General features: G+C 38.9%; 1 protein-coding gene across 1 annotated transcript; it reads left to right on the top strand.

The window, feature by feature from the left end:
• Nucleotides 1-265: 265 nt before the first annotated feature.
• Nucleotides 266-22,874, top strand: LOC125241873. The gene is made up of 4 exons (XM_048150557.1): nucleotides 266-341; nucleotides 1,504-1,562; nucleotides 18,992-19,300; nucleotides 21,922-22,874. Exons 1-3 carry the CDS (start codon nucleotides 324-326, stop codon nucleotides 19,269-19,271), a joined length of 357 nt encoding a protein of 118 aa, XP_048006514.1. The 5' UTR covers nucleotides 266-323; the 3' UTR covers nucleotides 19,272-19,300; nucleotides 21,922-22,874.
• The last annotated feature ends 906 nt before the right edge of the window (nucleotides 22,875-23,780 follow it).

Raw genomic sequence — 23,780 nt, 5'->3', positions numbered from 1 at the left:
CCTGCGGGCCGATTTTTGAGTCCCACGCGTTCGAATTCAGAAAATTGTCACTGAAAATAATAAACAAGTCACCGTTTTCAACCGGTATTTTAGTGACAAAATCCCGTATGCGAGATTCAAAAATCGCCCTCTACGAACACAAACAAACACTAAGTGGAATATGTTTCGTTCGCGCCCGAACGCAAACGCGAGAGTCACTCCCCGCTTGCAAGGAGGGAGGCCTTACGTAAACCAAAGTATATATGCCCCGTCCGTCTGACTGTGAGGCATACCTACTTCTAAGTTTTCAGTGAACACACACAATCATTCCAGCATCAGACAAGATGTACGCGAAACTCGCTGTAAGTTGTGTGATTATTAGTGAGTGATTAAACGACGCAAAAAAGTTTTTTTACGCTCAAAAATATGTGGACGGTGATCTATTTTGCTGCGCAAAATTTTTTTCTAGTGTCTTTTTTTAATTGGCAATGTTTATCTGGTTTAATAAGTGAAGTGTTTTGTTTTAAACAAATAATAAGTGACTATACAAGTATACAGTTATATTTAACAAACTAAAAGTGATAACACGAGCCTATTTTAAAATGTATTCTATATTTGTATAGTTTTTTAGTCTCACCTTAAAAAGGCTCTTAAAACTCTTACTAGGCATTGCCATTCAACATTGTATATATTATTTTATTGACCATTGCGATTGTTTATTATTATTTATTGGTATAAAATACCCATATGTATAATTTGCTATAATTATGTTATAAACATTTTGGTCCATTTTTTTACCGTGCGGTCTTCTCGATCAGATCAGAGCGATGAATATGCTCACAAAAATTTGAAGAAGACATTATCATATCAAGCGCTCTGAGTATTTATATTAGTGACCCACTGACTGTGTTCTAAACATAATACTTTAAATCACTTATTATTACGAGTTGATTTGAATGTGATGCTAATGAAGCTATCTATCTATCAATTTATAGTCAAAGTATAGACGGTCAACCAAAACTTGACAAATTTGAAAAATGTAGGATTCTCCGTCTTCATAAAACACGTGCCTTCCTAAACTTTAACATTGGCGGAATTATTGACGAGCCAAAGCCATAACACTCAAAAATGTGTGGCTAAGGGTTGATTCCCATAGGAAATTTGAATTCCGCGCCATTTTTTTAGTACCGTGGTTTGGTTGACCGTCTATATTAAATATATGTATCCACATCCATACAGCATAAGCAAGAAAGTCGTGTACAGATGTAGTGCGAAAAGGGTTTCCTTCGTATTTTTCCGGAAACGTTCGTATTTGTCATGCGAGTTCAGTCAATGTTACATCGTGTACTGAGACTGATTGAAATAGCATGACACGTTCGTACGTTTCCGTAACAATTTTTTTTTGTTAGCCTATTTGAGTACAAACATCTTTTCGCACTACTGTATAGCTCTAGCACGATCTTAAGATAGTACTTTTTTATTATACTGTGGTTCTAGTGCGTAATAAACACTGTTTCTTTCCAGCTCGTATCCCTTGTGGTTGCTTTCGTCGTGGCTACCCCGGTGCCCGGTGGTCATCACCAGTGAGTAACATTATTATAAGTAAAAAAATATTTGGGATAGCAGAATTTTTAGAAATGGAAGGAAAATCAAGCCGCCCGGCAAAGTATTCCGCCACTGTGTTTTGTAGATGATTGGGCACATTGTGATATTTGAGTGCCGCCTTTATTGTCTCCCAGGGTAAGGTATTGAATGCATTCGAAATGTCTAGTGACACAGGCATCACAGTCCCACCCTGGGAGATCTCCTCTTCTGCGAAGTCCCTTACGTGGGCAATTGCGTCTAGTGTCGATCGCTGCGGACGGAAGCCATATTGGCAATCGCTCAGACCCGGCTGCATGCTCTTAACGAGACGGGCGGCGACTATACTTTCGAAGACCTTGCTCGTCTCGTCAAGCAGCACTATGGGGCGATATGCTGACGGCTGATCAGGTGGGCGCCCGTTCTTCCGAAGGAGCACCAACTTGCCTGTTTTCCACCTATCGGGAAAACGCCCTGGGTTAGGCACGCAGTGAAAAGGTTTCTGACTCTTTCCTCCATCTCGCTGAGCGCGACTACCAGGGCTCGCCCAGGTATGCCGTCTGGCTCGGGTGCTGTCTTTTTGGAGCGGAGTTTCAAGACAGCAACACTCAGTTCGACCTCCGTGACTGGCGGTACCTCTCTAACCACGTCTGGTGGTATGGCACAACCAGATGCCATAGCTGGTGGCACAAAGCCGCCCCTGTCTAGGAAAAGAGCACTGACAACTCGTTCCAAAAGATCTGGCTCGAGACTGCTGGTCAGTGGGGGGGGGGGCAGGGCCTGAGCTTTTGCCTTACGCTCCGATACGATCTGCCCCATGGATCCCTGTTGAGCGCTTCCCTGGCCTCTTTGGCCTGCGCGATAGCATTATGCAGCGTTTTACGAGCGGCCCTGTACAATTCGTAAAAAGCATCTTCCTCTTCTTGAACTCGGATGCGCCTTCTTCTACTTCTTGTGTATTGACGGCGCGCAGCCACGCAAGCGTTTCGCAATTGATTCTGGCAGTGAATTCTAGCAATGAGTTCTGGTATCCACCAGTACACCCGTCGTTTCGTCGAAAGAAGTTTTGCTCTAGGCATCGCTGCGTCGCAGATGCGAATCAGCGCAGCTCCGAGTTGTTCCACCTCATGCTCAACCCTAACGTCCACTGAACATTACTTTGCCCCCAAGACTCAACGATGGCCGCCTCCTTGGGCACAGTTCTAACCTTTTTTTTTTTTTCGACCCAGGGGAATCCGTTATGGATCCCACTGGCCCGGGAGAAGCCAGTGGGCATGTCCGACTCGCACGGACTAAACCCCTGGGGCGTTCCGCCGCTCGCTCTTTGGACGGGGTTTCGGGCACTCGGTTGCAGGCCTCCGATACCCCGTCAGCGTTGCCCTTGCGGGCCCTTCTCGAAGACTGCTTAGGCAGCTTACTCCGCTGAAGGCCCTCGGAACACGGGAGGGCCTTCCAGCTCGGAACCTCGTTTAGGTGGGTGATGGGACTCCCGATCCATCACCCGCAGGTTCCATGGGCGCCAGAAGAGTTCCGGCGCCCGGCGGTGGACATGGTCTTTGGTTCCACCGCTAACCTAGTCGGCCGCAAAGGATAGGGAGAACGGCGCACCGTAATACCGGCACTCCTCTTCCCTTGCGGCCCCACCAATGCCGCTACAGCGGAGCGGCCCCGCCAAGGTCGCAGGGGTAGGGAGAGTGGCGCACCGCTATACCATCACGCCTCTCCTCCTGAGATCCCACCTCGGCTACCGTGGGAGGGCACAGAGCGGCATCCCATACTGCCGGATCTTCCTCCCACGGCAGTCCTCCCAAATGCGTCTCAAGTGGGCTTTACAAGCCCATTTGGAGCATCCTCCTCGGGCCAGCTCGCCCAGCAACAAGCCGGCCCTGGGTACCTCTTAAGCTTCGCCGTGGGTGACCAGTCCACGGTTACTAAGCCCCCACCACGGCAAGGTGGGCACCTTCGGGAGGGGGGTGGCACAGTTCTAACCTAACCTAACCCACTTTTCTCACAAAAGTTTGTTTCCGTGAGGGTCGCAGTTCTAACCTAACCTAACCCAATTTTCTAGCAAAAGTTTGTTTTCGTGACGGTGACAGTTCTGTTCCTTAGACAGAATTTTTAGAAATGGAAGGAAAGTCTCGAACATAAAAAGTTTAGTTAATTTTAATCTTGAGATGATATGAGTACATATTTATGAGGAGATTATGGAATAGTTCATCATATAGATGTTGTAACTTTGGAATCATTACATTCATTACGTCTACCTACATCAAGTCGATGTATTAACTATCAAATACTATTAATATAACAACACATAAATATAAGTTGGTACCTAAAACTAAATTTTGGAATTGTTTTAAGGGTGTTTTGTAGTTTTTCACAGGCTTAAAACTTTTGAACCTCAGTTTTGACAATTTGGCCCATATTTATTTATTATTTATTTATTTAAACTTTATTGCACAAATTATCAATAAAAAGTACAAATGGCGGACTTAACGCCTTAAGGCATTCTCTACCAGTCAACCATTGGGCAAAACAGAGATAGTTAGTTTGGTGCACAATATTATAGAGCCTGTATGAGATTGTAATGATTAAATACAAGTCGATACCTACTATTATAAAATAAACATACACAAATACAATAAATAAACCTACATATATATTAGTATAATACAAATATATAAATAAAATACACATACATATTCTTAGCTTGATATGTGTTAAAATGTCAAATATTTTTATTAGCGCCATCTAGCCGAGCGTTCCCCAAAGGCGTAACGCCATCTTAGCCACCGTACCTTTTTCATTATGATTTTGAGTTGAGAGTTACATTATGTCTTTAGTAAATCTTATACTTTTAAACGAGCAATTCTTGTATATTTATTTATTTATTTATTTATTTATTTATATATATATTTATTTACACTGACGATCTCGGAAACCGCTCTAACGATTTCGCAGAAATTTGTTATGTGGGGGTTTTTGGAGGTGAAAAATCGGTCTAACTTATCCTTAGGTCCCGGAAAACGCGAATTTTCGAGTTTTCATGCGTTTTTCTTCGCGCGCCATCTCGTGTGCAGTAGCTGTACTGTTAAGACAGAATTCTTTCGGTCGATGTAAGTACTATTTATTGCAAACACTAGATGGCGACACAGGTCAAGGCTAAAACGAATAGAAAATACACTATTTGAGTTTTTGTGGCGAAATGCGCGCCATCTCGTGTGGAGTAGTTGTGTTGTTAAGGCTGAGAATTCTTTCGCTCGATGTAGGTACTATTCATTTTTGAACTAGATGGCGACACATGTCAAGGATACAAAACAGAACCGAGCGAAGCTCGGTTGCCCAGATATTAGCAGTATATGTAAGCACTGGTCCCACAAAAAGCGTATACAGATGTAGTTCGAAAAGGGTTTCCTTAGTATTTTTCCGGAAACGTTCATGTTTGTCATGCTAGTTCAGTCAATGTCAGTACATCTTGTACTGACATTGACTGAACTAGCATGACACGTTCGTACGTTTCCGTAATAGTACGAAGGCAAATCTTTTCGCACTACTTGATCCTACATCAAGCGATAAGCTATTGGCGATGGAAACGAACAAAATATAACGTAGTCCCGTGTTTATAGTTTATAGTTCATCACCGCGCCGAGCGATGAAATATGTAGTTATTTGTTATAAAAGGGTGCAAAGTTGTATTTTAACGCCGAGTGTGGAATTGAAAAACGAGCAAGTGAAAGGATTCTATAGTTGAACCAACAGCGAAGCGAGTGGTTCGAGAATAGAATCCTGAACTTGCGAGTTTTTTTAACACACGAGAAGTAAAATACATTTGCACCCGAGTGTAACACAAAACTTTTCCCCTCACTATAGCGAGGAAACTACAACGCAAAAAATGCGTTTATCACTGCTTCCAGTAGTTCTACAGGTGGTAAATCATCTTTATTACTAGATTCACCTACTTTTATCAATTTTAAAGCAGTTAATTTGACTTTATTCAAGGTCAAATTACTTTACCCACTAGTGGATAAAATGCGTTTTTACCCGCTGCGCTGGTATTAAAGGACAAAACACGTGTTTCCGAGCTAGTGAGGGAAAAATAGATTGCTCGCTCTCTCTTTTATTTACACAGGAGCAACTATCTTTTGTTTCATCTTTTGTCATCGCTCACTCGCTTTTGGGGCCGAAAGATTCGAAAAAGTGTCGTTATACGTTTCGGTTAGCCTTATTTTGAACAGCGAGACAAGTTGGATGTTTTTAAACACAGCTTATTTAACAACTTGCAGGACACTACTCCAGACACAATGGAAAGAACAATGGGATTACGACTATACGCGTTTAGTGTACCAAGGTGTTAAAAACACAATAAATAATACTCATAGGAGCATTCCATGAAAAAATCTACCCATGTCCCGTACAAACGCGAATAGGCGAGACGACTAAAAAAAACTAATTAACCCGTTAAATTATCAAAGAATTTTAGACACGTATTTTTTCTTTTTCCTCATACACGAAAAATGACGACGGTGCGTTGAAGTTTCGCGCGACGTCACGCCTAGGTACAATTTTTACTTAGAAGTGACGTCACAAGCCCCCACTCCGGAACTTTGTTGCTCTAAATCTTTGTATTTTTTGCATTAATTAGAAATAGCGAAAATATGTGTTCAGTATTTTTGGACGATCTAACTGACGGACTAAACAGAATGCCATTTTTTTTATGAAGTCGTCATCCCTATTTTCCCCGAATTGGCTGGGGTAAAAACCCTTTTTCAGAAGACCCCTTCTGAAGTAAATGAGCAGAATTATGCACAGAAAACCGACTGCATTCTTTAATCGCCGAAAAAAAATCGCAACACACGAAACATGATGCGTTTGTACGGGAATGCTCCATATAACTGTCCGTGTCAAAACTATCAATTGTCCATCTTTTTCCTATATAAGGATAACAAAATTGTTATTTATTTTTAAATTAAAGGAAAAATGGAAAAATTCACACCTCCGGCAAGACTCGAACCTGCGATATTCTTACGGGTAGATGTTTGCTATAACGCCACCCTAAGGCGGTTGAGAATTGAGGAAAGGCATGGATAAATTCGCACACATCCAGCAGGCCTCCGTGGCGCAGTTGGTAAGCGCGATGGCCCCGGCAAGGCCAAAGGTCGCAGGTTCGAGTCCTGCCGGAGGTGTGAATTTTTCCATTTTTCCTTTAATTTAAAAATATGTAATATCGCTCGCAGACGTTTCTGCATGATAAAAAACAAAAAAAAATTGTTATTCTCAATAAAAATAACATTAAACAATCTCAAATATAAAGAGAGAATAATAGGTATTTTCCGAACGGGAATTAAAAGCGAAAGGGATGTGCAATATCGAAAACTGGATCACCATCGAACCTTCTCGAAGATTACGTAAAACTGTCAAGGCCTACGAAAACCGCTATAATCTTATTACAAAACCATGTGTAATCTATTAATAACACATTCATATTTATTAATAAGTTCAAACAACCTCGTTGAATATCATTAGTGCAACATTAGCGGAAAGAATACGGCTTTTTCTAAGTAATAGAAATGGTAAACGATGTTGTTTTTTTTATGTGTATCTTGACGTGATATCATGAAGGAACAATTACTACATTACTACAATATAAATTAACAATTTCAATATACGCTAAAAAATTGGCGGCATTGCCATGTTGGATGGCAATAAAAAAAAATGTCTCCTGTTGCATCGACGAGGCGCTTTGATAGCTCTTTAAAAATACTGTGAGCACCTATTTTAATTGAATTAATCATCAACTCATCATCCTTCTTGCGTTATCAAGAGTGAACAGGCATCTTCTGGGCGAGCTCACTCCATCGTAGGCCACGTCTTTGCCTTTGGCTAGTCTGTGACCAAGAGTAAGCCCATTATAATAAAATAAAAAAAAACCGGCATTCGCCACGGCTCGTGAGAGCCTGGAATCCGCTTTGACTAATCCTAAGATTTGGCGTAGAAACTAGTTTTACGAAAGCGACTGCCATTTGACCTTTCAACCCGGAGGGTAGCTAGCCTTATTATTGGGATTAGGTCGAATTCCTCCCGATGTTTTCCTTCACCGAAAAGCGACTGGCAAATTAAAAATGACATTTCGCACATAAGTTCCGAAAAACTCATTGTTACGTGCCGGGAATCGAACCCGCGATCTCCGGATTGAGTCGCATGCTCTTACCACTAGGCCACCAGCGCTTGAAAAAAATGACCATTTCAAATTCCTTTGTTTTCTCATATAACAGTTAACATTCCAATTTTTCCACGTGGATAAGACATTTCTCAAGTATGTCAGTGTGAGAACAGATGTCTTAAAGTGATAAAATTGGAAGCATAATAGATTTGAACTCTGATACAGTGTGATACCACCATGCGGGCATTTATTAAAACTGTATAACTGATAATAATGTGATTCATTTTCAATTGTTTACGTTTATTAGGAAATAAAATAATAGTTACGCGAACTAACCGCACAATCAGTTTCCGGAATCCGCACATACAGTGTACTGCATATACTACGTAATATTACTATAATTATATAGATATGAGCTATAATGAGATAAACTTAGAGCCCGTCCAACATAAGTTTGCAATGATATTAATAGATTCGCAGGTGCAAATGTTATTTTAGACGTCAAATTTATATTCAATTATAAGTATTATAACATTTAGTTAACCTTTTACAAAGGCGATATCAAAATCGTGCCAACTTATTAACTAGAAATTAATTATTCCAACAAAAACGGCGTTTTGGCTTGGTCATATCCGATCCAAGTCGTAACTAGAGCCATTTTCTGGAGTAGGTATATTTTTCGAATTTCGAATATTTTTCGAATCGGGAATTTTCGCCTTTACATTATTGGAATTAGTCGGGTTTCCTCACGATGTTTTCCTTGACTGAAAAGCGACTGGCAAATATCAAATGACATTTCGCACATAAGTTCCGAAAAACTCATTGGTACGAGCCGGGGTTCGAACCCGCGACCTCCGGATCGAAAATCGCACGATCTTACCGCTAGGCCACCAGCGCTTTCTCAGGAGTATTGATTTGAAAGGAACGACACTACAATGCTGCCACTTTTTGATTTTTAGGCATAGAAAGTGATTAGACAGTAAGTGTAGTTTATATGCGTCTCACTCGCTAAAAGGAAACTTTACTGCCTCGTAGTAAGAACAGGGGGGTTACCATGACGTACTAAAGAGGTTCAGTTTAGGTTGAGAGAAAGGGACACAGCTATAGCAGTTACATAGCTCCGTCCCTCTCTCTTAACCTAAACTAAATTAGATTACACAAGTAGTTTTCTAGGAACTTTAATCCTTTGTCTCTTACGAAACAGCTAAGTCTAGCCGATGTGACCATCGTTGACGTTACGAGTGTTTTTTTCCAGCGTTGTTTTTATTTTTATATTTTTAATTGAATTTTTGGTTAGTTCTATTATAAAGAGTAACAAACGAGTAATGTATGGAAAATACGAGACGCTTTTTTTCTCCTATTGAGATAGAAATTCTGTGATCAGGATCACGTCTGAGAATTTTCATACATTCCTCTTTTGTTGCTCTACACAAACTATATAGAAATGATAACATAATAGGAAACAGAACAAGTAACACACATAATTAATGAATCTACGGTTGTACGTACTCACGTTATTATATCGCTATTGCTGCCACATGTTTTGGGCCAATTCGGAGGCCCCTCTTCAGGCATATAGGAGTTCACGCGACGGCTAAACTAGACCCGTACAAATGTAACAGTTCAGTAATTATTTGAATATGTCTCTAGAAAGTTTAACGTGTATCATGTAAGATACGTTTAGATTAGACCTATTAAAATTGAAAAAGCTAGTGATTATGAGTATGAGTGTTGACGACCAGTCTGGCGCAGTCGGTAGTGACCCTGCCTGCTGCGCCGCGGTCCCGGGTTCGAATCCCGGTAAGGGCATTTATTTATGTGATGAGCACAGATATTTGTTCCTGAGTCATGGATGTTTTCTATGTATGTATTTATATATTATATACATCGTTGTCTAAGTACCCACAACACAAGCCTTCTTGAGCTTACCGTGGGCCTCAGCCAATCTGTGTAACACTACACTACAATGTCCTACAATATTTATTTATTAGTAGAAATAACATACAAATTAGACAAAAACACGTTTTTTCATGGCGATCGAAGCGCAATCTGGCTCTGTCGCGAACAGAAGAGCGATAGGGACAGCTAGCTAAGAAAAGCGTAAGCGATCATGATGTTGGCTAGATACTCATCTCATCATCTTTCTCGCTAATGTCCTTTCAATAAGGTATAAATTCGGTCAGCAGTGGACTTTCTCCGTAATCAAGTGAAATTCGTTTTATGTCATTCTGATTACATTTGAATGTAGTTAGTGTATGCCCGTGCATGACAATGTCATTTGGATGCATGTCATGCATGTCATCTGTGGGTGCAAATAGTAAAGTGCAAGTTGCGGAAACTTTCCAAAAAAATCTTAAATTTCTTGAAAAATTCACAAAACTTTCACGAAAAATAAAGGGAATTTAAATTTATGAAATAGAAAGTTTCCATCCATACAATTGTCCATACAAAGTATGGAAAGTTTCCGAAGTTTTCCTATGTGAAAATTTCAGAATTTTGGAAACTTTTCGTCGGCACATCAGTAGGTGCAAGTGAGTAGAACGATATCTTTGATTTATCTCTTTTACTAAAGTCTTATCAGAAATATATGACTACTATCTTTTGCCCGCGGCTTCGCTCGCGTTAGAAAGAGACAAAAGTAGCCTATGTCACTCTCACTCCCGTCAACTATCTCCACTTAAAAAATCGCGTCAACTCGTCACTCCGTTTTGCCGTGAAAGACGGACAAACAAACAGACACTTTCCCATTTTATAATATTAGTATGGATTGTCAGGAGGGCGCTGTTATTCTGATGTATGGAGTGACAGTTCAGTTTAGTATGAAGAATATAGTTCTAATGTAATTCCGCAAGATGGCGCGTAGTCATATTTTATTCTCCTTAAAATGCTTATGGCACTAAGTCCGTTTTTTGAACAGTCAGTTTATCTTTTGAACAATTTTTAAAATAAATAAAAAAAGGCACATATTAATTATTTTTTTGTAGATTAGGATATAGGTAGGTATGTAACTACGAGTATGTACTGATCAGGGGTTTATAATTATTAAATGAGCATTTCTTTTTTTTTTTTGCCAATAATTTTTTTTTATTGTTTTAGGGAATTTTAGGTCAATAGTACTCAGAATCACGAGTACTTTCAATCTCACTGGGAGACAAAAAGTGTCCCAGTACTTCAATACATTTTTGTTACTTTCCTCTTTTGTTACCCCATACAAAATGTACGGTAAATCGTATGGGACAATTTTTTTAACTACTAGGATTGAAAAGGCTAGTAATTCTGAGTAGAAATAGCATTTTTTTTTCAAAAATATCACATTTCATAAAAGTGGCAAAAAAAAGAAATGCTCAAATACCTAATCACCTGATTTTAATTTTTTACGCAATATTATACAGGGAAAGCAAATCCGATGTACAGTCACGCGCTTTAATTTTATTGTTGATCCACTTCTAGCTCATTTTATACTGGATCGTCATAGCTTAAACTATGCTTAACTCTGAAATCTCCAGTATAAAATGAGCTAGAATTGGTTCAACATTATTTCCTATACTTAAAATAAAATATTTTATGCAGTGCACGAAATAAAGCACCACATAATTAGAAGAAAAATATGGGCAGTAGTTATGTTTAAACATAGTTTCTATTTAATAAGTCAAAGAGAAAGATATAAAGTAAATGAATTGACCGTGACGTCACTCCTCAGTAATTCCATATTAGCAAATCGTTTTGACAGTTCTTAAAAAGAAGCTGATTTGACTAGTAGGAAACTAGCATATTAAAGTCCGTGACAGTACCACACCAAATCCATACTAATATTATAAATGGGAAAGTGTGTGTGTCTGTTTGTTTGTCCGTCTTTCACGGCAAAACGGAGTGACGAATTGACGTGATTTTTTAAGTGGAGATAGTTGAAGGGATGGAGAGTGACATAGGCTACTTTTTGTCTCTTTCTAACGCGAGCGAAGCCGCGGGCAAAAGCTAGTAAGTTATAAGCATAACTATTAAGTATATCAAACTCATGTCAAATAACTACTTCCATTTAATTTTTCGTACACTTACAATATGACATTAGTCTCTAAAGCAGTGACCAATACAACCTGATTTCGCAAAGATCTGTTATGTCTTACAACTGTTACAAGCAATCGCAAAGATAACGCTAACAGTAAACAATTATTAATTACTCAACTCGCTCTCATTAACAGACAGATTGATATGTATAACACAGCTTACGTAACTCATGAGTAACAGTGACTGACAGTTGTACTTATAAACTCATTAGTAAGCGCGTTTTCACATTAACCGATCCGATATCGGATGTAGGGCTATCCCATACATTACAGGCGCCATCTTGGATCGGATGTAGGGCTGATATCCCATACATTACAGGCGCCATCTTGGATCGGATGTAGGGCTGATATCCCATACATTACAGGCGCCATCTTGGATCGGATGTAGGGCTGATATCCCATACATTACAGTCGCCATCTTGGATCGGATGTAGGGCTGATATCCCATACATTACAGGCGCCATCTTGGATCGGATGTAGAGCTGATATTCCATACATTACAGGCGCCATCTTGGATCGGATGTAGGGCTGATATCCCATACATTACAGGCGCCATCTTGGATCGGATGTAGGGCTGATATCCCATACATTACAGTCGCCATCTTGGATCGGATGTAGGGCTGATATCCCATACATTACAGGCGCCATCTTGGATCGGATGTAGAGCTGATATTCCATACATTACAGGCGCCATCTTGGATCGGATGTAGGGCTGTCCCATACATTACAGGCGCCATCTTGGATCGGATGTAGGGCTGATATCCCATACATTACAGGCGCCATCTTGGATTTTTCCATTGAAATCCTTCCGACATGTGATGAAATGTGAAACGGACTAAGATCTGAGTGGACGCTCGGAGCGGGGCGTGCAGCGGGCAGGCGAGCGTGCGTCCACCCTATGCAGCGTCGACTCAGGACACTTGTATGAACTTCAATTGTTTGACAATGCACTGTTCTCCCAATAGGAGCGTGTACTCAGGAGTCATACATGGAGGCTCCATGGAGGCTTTAGTTTACCGTGTTCTTGGACAAAATTTATACATACATACAATCACGCCTGTATCCCATAAAGGGGTAGGCAGAACACATGAAACTACTAAAGCTTCAGTGCCACTCTTGGCAAATAAGGGGTTGAAAGAAAACGAAACTGTGACATTGCAGTGACAGGTTGCCAGCCTCTCGCCGACGCCACAATTTAACCCACATCCCATAGTCGCCTTCTACGACACCCACGGGAAGAAAATTTATAAACGTGTAAATATGGGGGGACAGAACGAAGTATAGAAAAACTTACGAAGTATAGAAAACGTAGAATGTTTTGTTTTTGTACTCATTATCTCTGAGATCTGTGTAATATTGCTTTTATAAAAATAACTCCGTCTGGTTCTTTTGTGGAATACATTAAAACAGCCAATTAATTATAATGAGAGATCGCGATATGATGGCGTTACGCTTCCGATTCGTATAAATATGTGGATGAAATGAGTTAATCGTGATGTGATTAACTATATCTGAAAGATATTATTGTTTAAAATTAAAGTAAAAGTGGATCTTTGGGGAGACACTTAAAAAAGACTTAAGATAAGGAAAGAAAATTTTGAAAATCTGTCCATGATTCTCGGAGATATCGAGTAACATACATACAAAAAAAAAAAATTTAGTCGAATTGAGAACCTCCTCCTTTTTTTGAAGTCGGTTAAAAAGATAGTTACTGATTGCACTAGTTTTTATGAAAGCGACTGCCACTGACCTTCCAACCCGAAGGCCTTAGGCCTTGTGATTAGTCCGGTTTCCTCTCGATGTTTTCCTCCACCGAAAAGCGAGTGACAAATATCAAACGACATTTCGCACGTACTTCAATTCCGAAAAACGAATCGCTACGAGCCGGGATTCGAACCACCAGCGCTTTTTCAAAACTATAATTGTAGACTAGATTATGCCCGCGGCTTCGCTCGAGTCAAATTCAAAAATTGCGGAATGATCCATATAAACTTCCACCCCCCATTTTAGGGAAGTGGGAAGTTAGAAAGAGACAAAAAGTATGAGTCTATATCCCGTCAACTAATTATCTCTATTTAAAAAATCATAATTCGTCGCTTCGTTTTGCCGTGAAAGACGGATAAATAAACAGACACACACACTTTCCCATTTATAATATAGTTTTAAAGTTGCCCCTGAAAAAGTTTATTAAACCTTTCGTTTATGAAACGAGTTTTACAGTTTTCTTTACATACCGACCGGGAAATATAATTGCGGTCCTACGGCAACGCCGCAGGCAGGCAATATTCATTATTAGCAAAGACATATATAACTCCGTATAGACAGATAAAGTCTAAGAAAAAAACGTACCTCAGTACCATACAGAAAAAGGTACAGTGGCTTAGATGGCATAATACCTTTGGGGTACGCTCAGCTAGATTAATATTTGACATTTTAAAACGTATCTTGAGCTAAGAATATGGGCCAAATTGTCAAAACTGAGGTTCAAAAGTTTTAAGCTTGTGTCGAGAGATGGTAGTCTATGTACTGTGATTACACATTTTACTTCGACAGTAACTCTCTATAATACTCGATCCTTTTTGATTATTAGCTTACCTTTGAAGGTATTGCTTATTGCTTACAGTTTTATAAGATTTTTTTGGTACAGCTTAGATTATCAGTTAGTCTACTTGCATTTTATCCATACTAATATTATAAATGGGAAAGTGTGTATGTCTGTTAGTTTGTCCGTCTTTCACGGCGAAACGGAGCGACGAATTGACTGGGGGGTAAATGTAACTAGTCCATTTTTGCCATGTTTTACAATGTTTGCATTATTAAATAGAGTTTCCAATGGTTATATATGGTAGGCGTGTTCAGTGGATACATGTAGAACTAAACATCATAGTGTAATTAATGGAAAAAATGGATTAGTTAAATTTATCCCCCAGTCGAGATTTGCCCCGCTGTACCTTACGTATTTAAATTTAAATGAAAGGGTTTATTTAAATTTAAATGATAGTGTGACATCCTGATTGAAACATTTTCCCAGCAGTAACATAAATGAAAACGCAGTTAAATAGTATCGTATCGTGAGTGATCTTTAGTTCTTAACTGTAACTGCAAGGTTACCGAGAGGGGGTGGGCGGCACTTTCAGCGGGGAGCGGGAGTGGCCATACTGTACGTTAGTACTCTTTATTATACTGTGCTTCGGCTTTATTTTTAACAAGCAGAAACGTCTGCTAACGATTCTAAACATTTTTATATTAAAGGAAAAAATGGAAAAATTTACGCTTCCGGCGGGACTTGAACCCGCATCATTTGCAATCCGTGCAAGGCTCTTAACCAATTAAGCTACGGAAGCCACGCCGGACATCGCAAATCTTTCCATGCCTTTCCTTATGTACACACGTCTTGGGGTGACGTCTAGCGCCATCTACCGACAATTACATCTTGTAACGGCACTGCCACTGCACTGCTTGTGCTTCGGCTATTAGGCCGGCCAAAAGTACATCAATAAATGTTACGTTATCTGGGTAAATGGACTTTATTGTCGGTGGCGCTTACGTTCCGCCGCTTTGTATTTAAACATCACTATACCTAGATATTTTTCTGGCACGAACGTCAAGTTGTTAGTGCTTGACCAAATAAACACATCGACAATCCTTTTATCGATAAATAGCCTTACATAAGGTTATTAATTACCCCTAATAATAAATCTCTAAAATCTTAAATAATCACGTAAGAAATTATGACATAATTACATTGTAAACTACGAGTATTAAAAATATGTTTCGATTTCTTATTATTGTCCATTTATTTTCAAACATGTGACATTTGTAGTAAACATTAATGTTATATACACATAAATTCAAGCCTATATTCCCTAAAAGGGGTAGGCAGAGCACATGAAACTACTCGAGATTCAGTGCTACGGCAATGATTAATGACATTAATAACTAAGCGGATGGTCCATACAAGCCGATTCCCACCGGCTTGTCTAAAATTGATTACTAGTAAAGTACCTAATGTTAAGGTAGGTTCCTTTTTGCTCAGTGTTGCCTAGCAGAAATTTTCACCAGCCGCCACTGGTAAGTATGGACATATTATAATGTAAATTATCGATGAACTAAATATCGGAAGGAAGTCACTAGAGACACTTCGTTCGTGCTAGAAAAACATCTAAGTATAAACATCACTCATAACGCTGTAAGCGCCATCTAAAAAATAAAACAGAAAATTGATAAAATTGGTATTATCTCGTAAACTACCCATGACACCTAGTTCAAAAATGGTCAGAATATTATTAATTGAGAGTGTAAGCATAAAATATAATGAGATTTTAATTAAGTAGTCCAGTTTAAGAGCTTTGATTTTTTTTTTGATCCTGGTGACCCTTTATTCGGCCAACTTTAGATTTATTTTTATTGAAATTGGAGTTTTAGTCTAGTGTTTAAAATGATGAAAAGAAACGATTTTTAGAATAAAAAAGAGATGGAACAAAAATGGGGTTCAAAAAAACACTGTGCGTCGGCAATAATTCCCTCTTTATTAACCCCCGACGCAAAAACGACGGGGTGTTATAAGTTTGACGTGTCTGTCTGTCTGTATGTCTGTCTGTCTGTCTGTCTGTCTGTCTGTCTGTCTGTCTGTCTGTTTGTCTGTGTGTGTGTCTGTCTGTGGCACCGTAGCTCCCGAACGGGTGAACCGATTTCGATTTAGTTTTTGTAAAAATATTTCGTGTTGTGTTACAGAAATATGTTTCGGACATTTCATTTCCCATGCGGGAATTTCATTTTCGATGCAAAATTGATAGGTTATATGAGATTTTTTGTTTAAATCAGTCGCGTTCAGTTACTATCAGGGTGGCTAGCCGAATGGCACAATCGCTCACGAAACGCTCACGAAACGAAGCGCTAGTAGATATCTATCTCTATCGCGCTTGCGTATTGGCGCGACAGAGCCAGCGGCGTATCGCTTTCGTTTGGCGTCGGAGAAATGCCATTCGGCTACGGAGCCTGATATCTATACTCACTTAAACGAACATAACGATAGCTGAAAATATGTGTGTGTTTAGTAAAACGTCCCACTTTGTCGGTTACCATAAGGGCGAGATATACTTGTATCCTTTATATGAATAAACTGACAAAGCGGCTTTATAGCAATCGACAAAGTGGGACGTTTTCCCGTGCACACTCACATATTATGAGTGTAAGTGTCATGTTGTGATATCGGTTAGTGCGACAGTTAGGTAAGTACTTACCTACTCAGAAATAATGAACATCATCATCATCATCCTCCTTGCGTTATCCCGGCATTTGCCACGGCTCATGTCAGTCTGGGATCCGCTTTGACAACTAATCCCAAGATTTGGTGTAGGCACTAGTTTTACGAAAGCGGTCTATTTCTAACGCGAACGAAGCCGCGGGCAAAAGCTAGTTTATATAAAGCTCACGTTTATCCAGACTAGTTTAATTACGAAACATCGTATGTGTGTAAGTATTTCGTAAGAAGATATTGCGTTTATAAAGTTACGTTACGATACGCGGAAGAGCGTTGTGGAGTGGACTTCATGTCTTGCGAAACGCTACGACATACTGTTTTATTTGAGAAAACTGGACTGGCATAATGTACTCGTACCATATTCATATATTTAAAGACATATAACTCCGTATAGACAGCTACAGTCTAAGAAATGACTACGGAACCCTAAAAAACGTACTTCAGAATAGGGATGTCACGAATGTCGCATGTGTCACATTCGCGAATGCGAATGCGAATATTCAGAATGCGAATGTGCGAATGCGAATCTCATAAAAAACCGCTGAATTTCATAAAAAACCAAAATAAAAACCAAGCAATCACCAACAACCCGCTAGGTAAAAAATTTAAAATGGTTACTATTGGTCAAAATGCCGAGTACGAACTTCACGCCGTACGAATTTGACCTATCTGCGCATGCGCGAGTCGACAGTCGAGCTGAAGTAGCAATTGGAGCGGCCGGTGCGGGCGAGGAACAAGCTGCGACTTGCACACATTCGCATTCGCAAAACATTCGCATCGTTTGAAGCGAATGCGAATGTCAATGCAAATGTTTAAAAGAATGCGAATCATTCGCATATGCGAATGCGAATGCAAATATTCGTAACATCCCTACTTCAGAAACATATAATTATACCTAAATAGGTACGGTGGCCTAGATGGCGTTACACCTTTGGGGGACGCTCGGCTAGATGGCGCTAATATTAATATTTGACAATTTAACACATAAAGACATATGTAACTCCGTATAGACGGATAAAGTCTAAGAAAAAAACGTACCTCTAAGCCATAGAGAAAAATGTCCGGTGGCCTAGGTGGCGTTACACCTCTGGGGGACGCTCGGCTAGATGGCGCTAATATTAATATTTGACAATTTAACACACATCAAGCTAAGAATATGGGCCAAATTGTCAAAACTGAGGTTTAAAAGTTTTAAGCTTGTGTCGAGAAATGGCAGTCTATGCACTGTGATTACATATTTTACTTTGACAGTAACTCTCTATAATACTTGATCCTCTTTGATATATTACCTTAGGTATTTCGTAAATGCACACTAACATTACGCTTCAATTTACGTAAGTTTACATAAGTAAGACAGTTTACATAAAGAAACTATATTTTTAATCATTTAATAGTAATAAATAATCAAGTCTGACTAAAGAAATTAATGCGAATCTTTATGTATACTGACTAATATGAAATACTGACTCTAGTCACGCGCTAGCTGTGCATAATATATTACATAGTTACATACAGATTATATACAAAAAAAAGTGGTGGTTTAGCGGTAAGAGCGTGCGACTTTCGATCCGGAGGTCGCGGGTTTCCCTGGCTCGTACCAATGAGTTTTTCGAGACTTTGTACCTATGCGAAATGTCATTTGCCTCCTAGTCAAATCAGCTTATTTTTAAGAACTGTCAAAACGAATTTAAACGACTTGCTAATATGGAATTTATATGAAATCGAATTGAGTGACGTCTCGGTCAACTCAGTAATTTATTATATTTCTACCAGACTTATTAAATAGAAATTGTATTTAAAAATAACTTCTGTCCATGTTTTTCGTATATTTATCTGATGATTTATTTCGTGCACGGTATAAAATATTTTATTTGAACTACAGTCAAGTACCTTTGCCTTAAACATTAAAAACCATTCGCTAAATTATAATATCTCTTGTTACAGCAAGCACGTAACAATCCATGTCCCCTACAAAGTCCACACGATCCACCACCACCACGTCTCAAAAGTGCACGTGCCCGTCGTCAAAGAGGTGCCCGTGTACAAAGAGGTGCCCGTGTACAAAGAGGTGCACGTTCCCGTGGTGAAGCACGTGCCGTACCCGGTCGAGAAGAAGGTGGTGGTTGAGAAGATCGTGCCTGTGCACGTGCACCATGAGGAGCATAAGGGGTGGGAGGAATCCAAGGGCTGGGAGAGCGAGGCGCTGTCTCACGGCTGGAACTGATTGGGGCGCGAGTGTATTAGTAGAAATAGGTGAGTTTTCTAAGCTATTCTTAACAGAAAGTTACAAGGCTTTCAAAAGGCTTGCTTCGGATTATAGAATACTAGCTTATGCCCGCGGCTTCACTTGCGTTAGAAAGAGACAAAAAGTAGTCTATGTCACTTTTCATCCCTTCAACTATCTCCACTTAAAAAATCACGACAATTCGTTGCTCCGTTTTGCCGTGAAGGACGGACAAACAAACAGACACACACAGTTTCCCATTTATAATATTAGTATGGATAATATCTTTTATTCAAGAACACAGGCAAGACCAATTACATATTAATTATAACAAAACAAAAAGGGATGAAGTGCAACGCTGATCATCCGATGAGACCATCAAGTGAGAAAGATTCACATTTTATAGACGTTTATTTTAAGGTACTTACATATTAGTAGAAATAGGTGAGTCTTCTAAGCTACTGTGTTCTTAACAGAAAGTTACAAGGCTTTCAAAAAGCCCTCAAAATTATAGAAATTGGTTACTATATTTAGTAGAAATAGGTGTCTTGAGTTAGCTTTGTCTGCGTTTAAGTTACAATCTTTCAGAAATTCCTTTGCATTTTAGAGCTATAATAATACCTTTCGACTTCCACCTATTGGTTAGAAGTAGACTGTATCATGGGTTCCATTATGTAACGTGTCACTACATCACAATTTACTCTTTCAACTTGCTAAAATTGGGCGTTCACAAAGACGTGCACGTGCACGCTTCGCTGGCGTGCTACACAATTCGTAAAACAACAGATACTCGTGCATATATAATATTTTGACGACCGGTCTGGCGCAGTCAGTAGTGACCATGCCTGCTGCGCCGCGGTCCCGGGTTCGAATCCCGGTAAGGGCATTTATTTGTGTGATGAGCACAGATATTTGTTCCTGAGTCATGGATGTTTTCTATGTATTTATATATTATATATATCGTTGTCTGAGTACCCACAACACAAGCCTTCTTGAGCTTACCGTGGGCCTCAGTCAATCTGTGTAAGAATGTCCTATAATATTTATTTATTTATCTGGGGGCACGGCAGTGCCCCCGCCAAGTCGAGCGAAAAGAGGCACGGCCGTACCATCCTTTTCTCGAAGCATTATTTATATATCAATCATAATAATTACATATTTTCAAGTTGAAACGATATGGAGCAGCTCGGCTCCTAAGCGTATGAGAGGTTAAAGAAATTACTGGATTCTCGATGAAAGCATTACGGCCCAGCCACGACATTGGTCTAAGCGCGGCAACGGTGAGCGGCAGCCATACGTGCGAATGAAAAGTCCTATCGCTGTGTCTCGCTCCAATGTATGGCCGCCGCTCACCGCTGTCGCGCTTAGACCATTGTCGTGGCTGAGCAGTAACCCTATATTTTTATTCTACGAAGTTTGTCAAAGCCTTATCATATCAGGCGTTTGGCTCTGCGAGTGGTTAAAATTCGCAGAGCCAAACGCCTGATAAATTTCACAAGCACTTTCATCAAAACTCACACTCTAAAAAAAATTTGGTTGCTCCTATCAATATTTTGATAGTCGTAGTCAAGCATCTTGATTCCATACGAGCCTGATAAGATCTTAGACAAATCGAATAAGGTAATTTTGATTGCTCTTACTTTTGCAACGTAACTGAATCGATTAAGATCTTGTTCAATAATTCCATGAAAAATAATTATGTTAACTAAATTACCTTAGTAAGTTCAACTAAGGATTGAATCAACCTATGTTACATAGTTATGCCTAACAAGTTCATAATTGATTCAAGGTGTACAATGGTTAGGAATAACAAAACACCTAAGTTATTAGTTCAATCATACATTCCCTTGTTGTTTTTAGTAATCAGCTTTATTTGAATTATATAAGATCGTAATTGTAGTAATTAACTTAACGTCAACTAAGAGAAAACTGCTCTTAGTTGGTCTTCATTTTTTAGAATGCATGATGTGAAGAGAAATAAGTACATTAAAAACTGCCGACATTGTATTGCCGGGATAGGCTCAGCAAATAAAAGTACTCGAGTTTCAGTCCCAATTTTTGCAATTAAGGGGCTGAGAGAAAAATTGTGATATTGGAGTAATAAAATTTTGTACACGGAAAAGAGATCATTTTTATTAACTTTAACACGTTTTTATTAGCTCGAGCTGTATCTATGTAATGGAATCTAACGTAAGGTACAGCGGGGCAAATCTCGACTGGGGGGCAATTGTAACTAATCCATTTTTTCCATTATCACACTATGATGTTGAGTTCTACATGTATCCACTGAACACGCCTACCATATATAACCAGTGGACACTATTTAATAATGCAAACATTGTAAAACATGTAAATTGAAAAAAAAAAAACATTTGCCCCCCAGTCGAGATTTGCCCCACTGTACCTTAATTAATTTAACCATCTTCTAAGGATCGTAGCGTCATTGGCAGCTGCATAATTATGGTACTGTCGAACTGATCTGATGATGGAGCCGGAAGATATAAACTAGTACTTCATTATGGGACATCGTATCATAGCTGTTTTTGGATTTTTTAGAAAAGTCTTGTAATGAACTTTGACCACGGTTAGATTTCAAGACAAAGCGTGTTTTTCTAGTGTTTTTTAAAGTATTACTTTTTATTGTTCACAGGTATGAATAATGCGAAGAGATTATAAGAAAAACTGCACACTTGGTGAAATAAACAGGAGAAAAAGTACAAGCTAATATAAACCTTAGACATAGGTTACACTCAGCGTCCACTTCAAATATCTTTTCTGCGAAATTTCAAGCCGCTTTAAGGCTGCTTTTTCACCAGACAAATGCTGGAAGATTTAATGAGCTTAGCTCTAGTAGAAGCACAGCTTTAACGGTTCATTTGATCTGTATACTTTTGGACATAACTGTAGTTCATTTTGCTACTTGAACTCTAGCTGTACTGCACATACCTTCGTAGAACTATGTGAAACAGTCGTTGTAATAGTACATACGATAGAAGTGCGTAAAAAAGGAAGCGAAAGGAGTGGCGATAAATTAAAACACGACAGAAGGGAGTGTCGATTTAAAACACTCTCTTAGGTCGTGTTTTATTTTAGCGACACTCGTTTCGAACTACCTTTTTTACGCACTTGTATCTTAATATACTATTTTAAAACTACCATAAGTACACTGAATGCAGAGTTTGCTAACGCTTTATTAAAATCTTTGCAGGGGGTTAGTCATCTCTGCATGTGTAGGTATGTAGGTATACCTGCTTATCAATTTACACATTTTTCCTTAAACTTACACATTTTTACCTCAAACTTACACACAAAATGTGTATACATTGTATTTAAATGACAATGAATTACAACATAACAAACAAACAAATTAAGGTTTTTGAATTATGATACTGTTTTGATATTAGTCAGTATTATCACGAAGTGCGAGATACATTGAGAATATCAAACCAATATCACATTTTTAAAACCTTAATATCTCCTTAGTAATAGAAAATGTATATTTTATTACGCCAAGTATGTATGAGTTACCATTACTACCTACAATATTGTTATAATTTGTTTAGTTTTAAGAGCCAAAGAAATAAAAGGAGTTTTTGTACAAAACAATAACGTATTTTATTTGACAAAACAACTTAGATTACACAAACCTATGTGGTTACTGCAGAATACTCTATGGCATTAATGTTCAAATGCACCAACGTACCTACACCGTGTTTCACTTAACACTAAAAACCTAAAAACCGTTTGTTCAGAATCGAGAGTAAAATCGATTGAGCTATATCTTGATGGGGGTAATATTTTTATTTAAATTAGTGTTATTAGTTATTTTTTATGTGCCTATTCTATTGTATTCGTAATACAACATTGTGTATATCGCATTGCTAGAGGTTGTTTACCTTTTTCAGTATTTGGGAGTATTAATACTGGTTGGTTACTTGGACGATTATTTTTTCCGCTACAAGTTTGACGTTGTTTGTCAGGTCATAACAAATTGAACTCATACGTAATTACAACCTTGTCATTTTGAATATTGGGTTTAAATTGGCTTACTGCGATTACCTGTCCAATTTGAAGTTGACTGTGACAAAGCTTTAAAGTATTTTACAGTGACATCTTATCTGTCTATTGGTAAACCTTATGTCGTTGCAGTAACGTACACAAATAAATAGTTTTATGGTTTATGATGGTAGTTAGCAATTATGTTATTGAGTGTAGAGCTAAAAGTCAAGTAGAGCTGTTCAGAAAATTAAAAATTCAATTTAAAAAAAGTAACCATCATATAAAAAGATGAATACCCTAGATGAGTTTAAAAAAATAAAAATCAGGGTTTCTGAGGTTTTTAGTGATACCGGAAACACGTTGTATAACAAAAGTATTTTTTCGTTCTAAGTGGAAGCCCTTAGTGGACGCTTGGAGCCATAGAGGAATAAGTAAGGGAAGAGTGTTAACTCCATACACTCCATAGGCATAATTAAGTGACATCTAGCGACAATCACGCGTCAATAGATG

This window comes from Leguminivora glycinivorella, chromosome Z, assembly GCF_023078275.1.
Source record: "Leguminivora glycinivorella isolate SPB_JAAS2020 chromosome Z, LegGlyc_1.1, whole genome shotgun sequence".
Classification (NCBI taxonomy): domain Eukaryota; kingdom Metazoa; phylum Arthropoda; class Insecta; order Lepidoptera; family Tortricidae; genus Leguminivora; species Leguminivora glycinivorella.
This window is presented reverse-complemented; position numbering and strand designations above follow the sequence as displayed.